The sequence below is a fragment of the Oryzias melastigma genome, linkage group LG17 (genome assembly GCF_002922805.2).
Source record: "Oryzias melastigma strain HK-1 linkage group LG17, ASM292280v2, whole genome shotgun sequence".
NCBI classification, from domain to species: Eukaryota; Metazoa; Chordata; class Actinopteri; order Beloniformes; family Adrianichthyidae; genus Oryzias; species Oryzias melastigma.
The window spans coordinates 9758868-9769051 of record NC_050528.1 but is presented as its reverse complement, the minus strand read 5'-3'; the positions used below and the strand labels follow the sequence as shown (position 1 = coordinate 9769051).

Below are 10184 nucleotides of genomic sequence, written 5' to 3'. Positions count from 1 at the left end.
AAAAAAAAAAAAAAAAACTTTGTAGAGATCAAATTGAGCAAAAAAAAGCTAGCTTGTTACTTAATTACTAGCTAAGCTCCAAAATACCCTAAAATTCATCAGTAAACCAAATTAGATGAAAATGTTAGCCTGTTGCTAAAATAGAGGCTAAACTCTAGATTAGCCTAAAAACCCCAGTAGATGAATTACTCAAACGTTAGCATGTTGATAAATATTAGCTAAACTCCAAATTAGCATAAAAAAAAAACTCTGTAGAGGTCAAATTGAGCAAAAGAAAAGCTAGCTTGTAACTTGATTACTAACTAAGCTCCAAAATAGCCTAAAATTCATCAGTAAACCAAATTAGTTGAATATGTTAGCCTGTAGCTAAAATATAAGCCAAACTATAAATTAGCCTAAAACCCCAGTAAATAACAAATTAGCCAAAAATGTTAGCATGTTGCTAAAATATTTGGTAAACTCCACATTTTTTTTTTAAATTACTATAAAAGATGAAAACATAGCCCATGAATATTTTCAAAGGCTTGTTGCTAATTTACTTAACATTTTGAAAATTGAAGACTCATTCATTTCCTATGGGGCATATTTTACTCAATACCTTAAAAACTATTATGTTTATGAATAGAAAAAAAATACAAGCAGTAATTTCCTAAACAAGCTGAACGTTGATACAAAGATTGTTGAAATCGTTAAAAGTGTGATTGAATTTTCTCATGCTGAAAAACATACGGAAAGGAGCAGGAGAATCACTCTAGTGTGAATTCTTAGCATTCACACAATAAAGAGAAACAAGATCACAACAGTGTAAATGCTTGAAATAAATCCCACACTGAATGTTAATTAATTCTAACTTTAAAAAATACTTTTCTATTTTTCTTCAACCAGAGAGCCTCATGTGGCTCTGGAGATGCAGGTCGCAGACCTCTGCTCCAGTAGAAATTGACATCATCTCATTTCAAACATTGTATGATGAAAACCTTTCATGTCTTCTGAGCATTATGCGAGTCACTGGATTGAAAAAGTCTCCAACTCGTGTGCAACTTTACATTGAAGTGTTCGAATCAAAACTGTTACTTGCCATTGAGCTCAGCCACTTTGGAAAAAGAGGGGTATTTCCAGATGACAACGTTGTTGTGGGCGTATCCATGTGCAGAAACCAGCTCCTTGTAGTTGGGTGCAAACACCAACGACGAGATCTGGGAGAGAAGACAAATTAAGCAAAAAAAAGATGTTTTAAAAAATAAATAAAAGGCGCATGCTTAGGGTTTCTAAAACATTTTTTTAATTGAACATAATGACAAAAATACAAACTCCAGCAGGGGATGAACACTAGTACACACACACAGGCGCATATATAAATCAGTCTCAGCTGCGATCAACACATGCAGATACAGGTCATTTTAAGGGGGGAAAAAAGAAAGAAAATATTGTTAGCCTATTGTTAGCACAGGAAAGAAACTAGAATAGCTCCCGCAGGGAAATTTGTGTTGAAATCAATTTCTCAGCTTCCCAGGATTATAATCTTTTCATTGAGAAATAAAATGATTTAAACTCATTAATGAAACATGGAAAGGAGGGCTTGGTACCTCTCCACTTGAAGAGAATACGGCATTTCCCTAAAAGTAAAATGATATTAAATCTGTTATGAAGAAATTCAGAGACAGGATGGAATTTATCAATTACTTTAAGATTAGTTTATTTTACTTTGGGTAGAACAGGCCATATAAGACATCTTGAATAAGCTTTAATTAATGCAGATTGACAATTTAAATAAGGAAATTTTTTCTAAAAGAGGCTCGATTGTGGTCATGATATATTCTTTTTATGAAGTTGTTCAACAATGTGTTAGTGGACTTGAAATCTAAGAAGTTACATCCATTAATCTGTCATTTTGGTATTCTGAAGCATATTCCATACCTGGGACTGTGTGTCGTGTGAGCTGATGCAGGAGCCACTGTTAACATTCCAAATGCGGATGTGGCGATCGCTGGTGCCCCCTCCTGACGCCAGGACATTCGACTGCCATGGACACCAGGCCAACGCCTATGAAGAACAGACACAAACACAATTAAATTACATCTGTGTTGCAATACCGATTTAATTAAAAAAGAAAAAAGAAAAAAAAAAAAAAGTCTTTTTAACTGCTGAAGATTTACACCTAAAATTCTTTAAATATTTCCATTGTTTCTCCTGGAATGTCCAAAGAACCGCTCCCCCCACTTATTTTTGACCCCAAGGCCTCAACCTCACGTGTTTTTGTTCTGCAACACCTCTGACTCAACAGCGGGAGAAGTTCACTAGAAATACAATTCTGTTGCCGCAGAGCAACCCTCCACTCCTTGTCGCTCTTAGACGTTCACACATGAGTTTATAGCCTCAAGTTAGCATTAGCGGCGTCAAAAAAAAAAAAAAATTCTGGTGCTAAAACACTTAGCAATGATTGGACCAATCCAGCCATACTGTTCTGTCAACTCAAAAACCCAACTCTCAAAAATGAAATTATTACATTTGTTTCCCTTCTTTCATAAGAAAGATGGGACAAATGCATGTTTAAAAAAAAAATAAAACACGATTTTCCATCAGAGGGGGACTTTAAGGGAAGCTTGTGTTTATTTCCTACATCACAACTATGCTCCTTTTTTTTACTGCATTTTTCATCAGCTCCTGATTCACAAGGTTTTGAATAAAGAAGTACTCATAAAAAACAATTATAAGCTTAATTTGTTCTCCACCATTTCAAAAATGCACAAGAACATGTAATATATATATATCTCAAGACTTCTTGTTTTACATCATGTTTCCAATAGACCAGCGACTCACCTTCACAGCCCCCTGATGTTCACTCCAGCAGTTAACAAACTGGGCATCATTACTGGCACTGCCCTCTTGCACGCGTGGCCACACGCACACCAAGTTGTCATTTCCTCCGCTTGCCAGGTATCTGCCATCAGGAGACCACTGAAGACCGCACACCTCCTGTGTGTGAGCGGTGAGGGTGAAGATGTGATGGTCTGCCACCCTCACATCATGGTGATGGATGTGTCCGGATCTGGAGCCACTGGAGTTCAAAACACAGACAGTTACTGTCGATGGCTGGAGAGGAGGGCTGCCACGATTAGTCGACTCATCAACAACTAATTGCCTATTAAAATAGTTAAATACTAATTTAATAGTCGATTACTTTATATTATACGGAGTCAGAGATTAGTAAAGTTGAAAGTTATAATGGTATTCTGCCAGCTTTTTAGACTATTTAGGCTTTTATTAAAGTTGTTTAGGCTAATTTGGAGTTTAGCTAAAGTTTTCAGCTAGATGCTAGCTGTTTCTGCTAACTTGGCATTTTCATTTTTTAGGCTAATTTGGAGTTTAGCTAATATTTTCAGCAACATGCTAGCCATTTTGGTAAAATTGGGTTTTTTTCTGTTTGATTTTTTGGTTAATTTGGAGTTCAGCTAATATTCCAGGTGCATGCTAGCTAATTTGGGCTTTGTTTGCTTTTTTAGGCCGTTTTAGAGTTTAGCTAATTTTTAGCTGTACGCCAACTGCTTTGGTCAATTTAAGCTTTTGTTTTTTTAGGCAATTTTGGAGTGTAGCTAATTTTTGCAGCTGTATGGACATCTTAGGCTTTTTTTTCAGTTTTTTAGTCTAATTTGGCATTTAACTAATATTATAGCCGGCTATCAGCTTCAGCATTTTCAGCATCTAGCTATCAGCACAGGTAATGCTAAATATCTAGCTTTTAGTTATTTTAAAGATAATTATGGTTAAGATGTGTGCTTTACATCCAGTTTGCGCATGACCCGATTAGTTGACTAATGGAGAAAAAAAATGATTTATGATTAGTCGACTATTAAAATAATCGTTTGTGGCAGCACTACTTGAGAAGTAGAAGCAGGGGTGAATGGGTTTTTACAATTATATAAAATTTACCTGGAAAGAATATGGTCATTCCAACTGAGACTGCCGACTCTTGCTGTGTGACTAGACATGCTGCGCAGACGCTTCTGATTCTCGACATCCCATAACTAATAAAAAAAAAGAAAAAAGAAAGAAAAGCTCAATTAATAAAACATTTTACAAAAACTTGTTTTTAGACGAAGACAGTAGTTCAGTTTAAAGGAGGTCAACACATTTGACATACATTTACATCTGAAAGACATACCTGAACTTTGCAGTCACTGGTACCTACAGCCAGGTAACTTCCATCCTTGGTCCAGGACAGTGAACAGATATATTCCTCCTCATGCTCCATCCTCATCAGAAGGGTTATGTCACCTTTAGTGGCATCCCACAGGTACACGCTGTTATGAAGAGCCACAGCAAGTATGTTGTGACTGCTCCAGTCAAGAAGGTTTAAATCTAATCGGGAAACAAACATAAACCACACTTTAAATACAAGAAATTTTCTGATTTTATCATTGGAAAAAGGTGACTTACAGAAGTCATTTCGAAGATCTGGAGCATCTAATATTCTGTCAGGAGTTGAGGATATGTATCTAGTCTTCTTCATTGATGCAGGTGTTGTTCCTTGGCTGTAGAGTACTTTTAAATTATTTTGGTAGCCTGACAGAGAGAAACAAGAATTTAGAAACAGAGGATGACAAGAAAATAAAGTCAACCTTTAGGAGACATTGAAGTTACCTTCAGGTGCGTTTAGCGGCTTTCCCCCAAAGTGCAGGATCTTTGCATCTTCAATGTTGTATCCATTGAGGGATACAGACCAAGCTTTTTGACTTTCCTTTTAACACAAAACAACTTTTAATAGCAAATTCATACTTGGGGGAGCATGAAGACATGGAGAAAACTTACTGATGTGCTTCCTGCTGTGTTAGCATCAAACGGTTCGTTCTCCTTTGTAAGCAGGAAGTTTGCCACATCCATTTGTTTGCTGTTTCTTGTAGGAATGAAGCGATCGCCTCCAATTTTTGAGGGAGTTTTCTTACTTTTACCTTCAAAATAAAAGTTATTAGACTTTTTTTTTCTTAAACAAGATATCCTGCAGCTGTTAATCTAAAGGCCAAACCTGGTGTTTTGCTGGGTGTTTTAGAAGAACTCAGTGACACATTGGTGGGTTTTCCAGGCGACAGGCCGCTTAGGTTGGATGTGTTGGAGGAGCTGGCCTTCCTCTGCCACCTCGCCATGGGAGCGTTCATGATGGGCATGTCCAGCTTCAAAATACTGTGGATGTCGTTCTCAAATCCAAACTGCGCCATCTAATCCACGTTAACACAGATATGAGGGGGGGAAAAAAACACATTTAGAAATTTAAATACTTTGAATTGATTAAATTACTCAATTGTTCGCTTTTGTTTGCCTGATAAGCGGTTGGTGCTAATCCGATCAATTGGATGTTAGCATAATAGTAAACCACTTTATCAGAATTATACAAATGTTTTTAATCTAAAAAACAAAATGAAAGACAGCATGACTGTCCTTAAACTTTCTTTTAACTGATTTCTAAGCTAGTTTGGCTACAACGTCTTTTAATAAATAAATAAATAAATAAAACAACACATATTTTACCAAGCTAACAAATTTGAAAAAGTATTACAATTGCATCTTAATCTCACCTTTGAAAAGCCAGTAGAAAACAGCGAAACATTCAACTCTCGTCTCCGTCGTGTATTTGAGTTCCGCAGGTGTGCTGTGGCACAGTTTAAAACCCCCACACCTCTCATATGATTGGTTAGCTGAATGCGCAGCCGTTTGCACCATAACAACGTCTTCAAATTCATTGGTCAACGTCACTTCCTCTAAGGAGATCCAAGGCAAAATTAGGCTCCTCTCTGTTTCTCTGCTGCCACCTACTGGCCAATAAATATAACGTGAGTGCGATTTCGATAAATGAAAATAAAAGTGGAATTAAATACAGATTTTCAAACACGTAAATAAAGTAATACCATTATACATTCATAAACTGAATATTTTAGGTGAAACTATCAGGAGCCCATCCTAAAAATATTTTTTTTCCAGCTTGTTTTGAACACATTTTTCTATCTTTGGACATATTTCATTATTTTGTTTAATCAAAGATATGAAATATTTGTGTAACGAAGCTTTGATTTATAAAGAACACTAAAACTCAAAGCAGCAGCATTTTAGCTTTGACAAAGTTTTTATTTTACATTTTAGGTCAAATCTGTTTCCTAAAAAAACACTTCAATTAAAATTCTTGTGGAATTTTCTGGTGATGGAAGATAAAGAAGAAAAAAGCCAAAAAACTTCTTTGAGTATTTCTTTATTTAAATTGTTAAGAATCAGGAGCAGCCGCAAAAATGCATTGGAAAAAGCTTGTGAGTGTGACGTCAAAGGTACTACGGCAAGTGTTACAGGTATCAGGTGATGACACCCGTAGACAGTTATATAGAAATCTGATGAAACTGTGAAACACAAGGGACAAATGAAATGAGACGACAGCGATGTTCCTCTTTGCCGTGCTTCAGTCATATTTATTAATACAATCACGTATTTCTTTCACAATCAGCTTACACATAACTGTTTCTAGTTTTTATAACCATGCAAGACAGATCATGTACAGTCAACAAATCAAATAATATTGTTCAATAACACTGACCTTGTCCTATATATTTCTTTACCAAAATATTCTGTAGCTGGACTGCTTCACATGTACCAAACACTGCCATTTACAACAGCTCATTAACTGCCATCCTAGCATATTCTCTGACTTCAGCTTTAGCTTGGGATTTAAAAATGAACTTTAACAATATAAACATTAACTCAGGTTATTAATCCGTGTACATATCAACAATATGAAACATTTTAGTAATGTTGGAGCACTTCAGAATAATCATTACTAAAATAAGACAGTTAAATCAACTTTGTATTGGACTCAAAATGCCATTTATAACTTTTCCAATTTACTTTGTTCAGAATTGTAATAATTATTACATAAAATGGCACTTCCCAATCACATGTGTTTCCTATTTACATTTTCTAACAATTTTAAGTCATTTTTTTCTGTGTTACCGACCTGTGAAACACAAGGGACAAATGAAATGAGACGACAGCGATGTTCCTCTTTGCCGTGCTTCAGTCATATTGAAGCAGAGAGCTGCCAACGTCTCAGTAACGTCTCACAGAGCCAAACGCCACCTGCTGGCGGAAAAGGGTACTCCGCCCTGGAGGCATTTGCACCTTCAAAATTAAAGTTTAAAACTTAACATAATGTGAAAACACATTCTGTGTGTCACACAAGCAGCAAGGTCCCTGCTCTGCTCATAGACTGTATATAAAATAACTAATAATTGTTTTTAAAGTCTATGGCTCAGCTCCACTCCGATCCACGGGTTGGCAACCTTTAACAATTAAAGAGCCATTTCGGCTGGCTTTCTGCTGTTTAAAACCTAGAAGGAGCCGCATAGTTTTACTTTAGCCATGCATTCAAGACCTTGTTTTTTATATATATAAATATGATTTTTTTTTTCTATTCTTTGGCACGAAGAAAAGCAAAAATATAAAAATAATCTAGTATCTTTCAAAATGTGATTTTTTTTAAACATTTGACAGGACCTCAACTTATTTTCAAAATAAAAGACGCTCTGTGCCAAACAGGATCATCTCACTGCAGCTCTAGGCAGCCAAATAAACATTATTGTGCAGCACAAGATAATATGTGCTGTTAACTAATAAAATATCCAACGTTTTACACATTCTTTATCCTGTAACCTCCATGCTCCCCTTGAGTAATCTCTCAAATAAACCTCTGATCATCCTGTGGCTGAGCCTCCTTCTTTTTCACAGCAAACCTCCACCTCTCCAGATGTTCAGTGTCCAAACACTGAATCAGGATGTTTGCACATCCTGATCCACAGTTTCTTATCTAACCTTGTCTGTCAGTCTGTCCATCATCATAGCAAACAAGAAGGGGCTCAAAGCTGATCCCTGGTGCACTCCCACCTCTACCTTAAACTCCCTGCCACACCTACAGCACATCTCACCACTGGCTTACATGTCCTGAACAACCCCATCAGACTTCCTCACACAGCATCTCTATCGGTATCCTAACAAAAACTCAGAGCATTTTATTGCAGTTATCCAACTTTCTAATGAAATAAAGTGCTGTGGAATCAAGGAGACACTTATAAAGCCTCCACTGTTAGGGCTGCAGTTCTCATCTCATGAGAAACATGTTGAACTAAATGAGCAAACAGGTTACATTTCATTTAGGTAAAGTTCCTAAATTATAACCAGGATGTTTCAGTGTCAAGTAAACATTATGCTAAAGAAATTAGCTGATGATCATTTCCTTTATGCATATTTGGCGACTCATCCAGAAGTGAAAAAGCATCCTTGAAAAAAATGAAAAGTTGAAATGGGTAATCTAGTGTAAATATAGAGAAAATGAACCCAAGAATCTTTAGGGCAGAAATATAAACAGTCAAGAAATCAGATGATTTTTTTTTTTTCAAAGTTTTCAACGTTAAGCCAGAACTGTTAAATAAAGATTGTCACTCAAGACACCAAGAGACCCCTGTAACCGCTGTGAGAGTCTTGTTTTCTGCCTTTTTAAGGAAGTTCAACATCATCCGGCCATGCAGCACTGGTGTGAGGGAGGAAGGAATGAATGGACAACTAGTTGGATAGTCCACGGATTCACCAACCGTCCACGTATTTGTGTCTAAGACTGGTGTTAGTCTGCAGCACTGGAGTCCCTCAGGGAACTGTACTCTCACCATTTCAGCCTCTACACTTTGGATTGCACGTGGACTAACACACCACCAGATTTAATGGTGACAAGCTTCTTTTCCACATTTTCCACAGCTTTACATAAAATAGTAAAGACATAAAAACATTTTAAAATTAAAATCTTTTAGATGAAAAAGCATTAAAAAATTAAAATTTTTCTTTTGATGCTGAATCAAGGAGTAGTATTATCTCATAGCATGAGGTACAAAAGATCTATTTACGTATTTGTTTGGTATCTTGCTATTCTTTGATTATTTTTACTTTTTTAGCTAACATGACCAGTAAATTCTCCTCAGTTAGATCAATTCAACAACAGCTTTTTTATTTTAACACGTTTTTATTATACATTTTAGATGAGATCTGTTTCTCAAGCAACATCAAAGTAACTACAGTCATTGAACGCACCACAAACAAGTCAGCAAACAGTCTTAATGTCTTTGGGCCTTCAAAATAAGAGTTCCATGGATACTGGTTACAGAACATTTGAATTAAGCATGTGATAAGAAGCTGCAGCAAAACTAAAGCAATAAAATAAAATAAATAAATCATCATCTACTCAGTGAGGTACTTAGCACATTTGGAATAAGGGAACAATGTAAACATCACCTATGGAATAAACCCTCATTAATCAACTACTAAAAGCTGATCAACATCCATTTACAAACAAATGTTTCATCAAACCTTTGTTTAAAAAAAACTAAATTAAAGTTGATTGAATCCAAAAAACACAACTTAGCCTGATTAGGTTTTATATAAATAGCCTCGAGGCAACAGAAACAAAGCAAAGACGATTTATTTTAACACGTAATTACAAGCAAGACATGTCTTACAACAAATGAAGAAACACAAAACAGGAACTTGTTTAGCTGTTAGTGTTTGCCCTTTAATTACATGGATTTACAATAGCTTATAGATATGTTGCTCAAGATGAAATCCTTTCACAAAAACGGCTTAAATTTATAGCTTAAACTTTGTTTTTTTTAAAGCATTTCTTCACAATAAAATTGACATTCATAACAAATACAGTGAGTACAGTACATTTATTTAGTGTGCAAATAGCATGTTATAAAAGCCACAGTGTCAAGTATAATACATGCATATTAAAGTGCTTTAAAATAGAGCATCTAAACATTTAAACTGCATTAGATTATTTTTGGAAGCAATTACAACAATGTAAGGTTAAAGGAGTATGTGGGTTTTTACATGTTCAAGCATAAGGGTCTTACTAATAAGTCAGGTGTCAGCAACTTCAAACACTTTAAGAGACGACAAAAAAATAAATAAATCAAAAAAAGAAAATAAGGGAAGCACAAAAACCTTTTTTAAGACATAGAAAGAAGCTATTTGTCTCTATTTGTAGCATAAACAAACTGTCAATTTATGAAATCAGTGAATTCTTATAAAAAAAACATTAATTTGCATGCAACAGTACAGAGCCACGAAAGGTACGGAGGATCTGAAGGGATGATGACGTAAAA

The 10184-nt window shown here is 35.6% G+C and overlaps 1 protein-coding gene across 1 annotated transcript in view; it reads right to left on the bottom strand.

The window, feature by feature from the left end:
- Positions 1–5731, bottom strand: part of cdc20 (cell division cycle 20 homolog) — a 6630-nt gene extending 899 nt beyond the window's left edge. The window contains exons 1-10 of the mRNA XM_024274516.2: positions 5571–5731; positions 5024–5213; positions 4810–4949; positions 4642–4738; positions 4438–4563; positions 4163–4359; positions 3931–4025; positions 2821–3058; positions 1918–2043; positions 1079–1196 (exon numbers count right to left, since the gene is read on the bottom strand). Coding sequence (XP_024130284.1) covers positions 1079–1196; positions 1918–2043; positions 2821–3058; positions 3931–4025; positions 4163–4359; positions 4438–4563; positions 4642–4738; positions 4810–4949; positions 5024–5213; positions 5571–5678 — 1435 coding nt within the window. The 5' untranslated portion in view covers positions 5679–5731. The remainder of the gene's footprint in view (positions 1–1078; positions 1197–1917; positions 2044–2820; positions 3059–3930; positions 4026–4162; positions 4360–4437; positions 4564–4641; positions 4739–4809; positions 4950–5023; positions 5214–5570) is intronic.
- Between the last annotated feature and the right edge of the window lie 4453 nt (positions 5732–10184).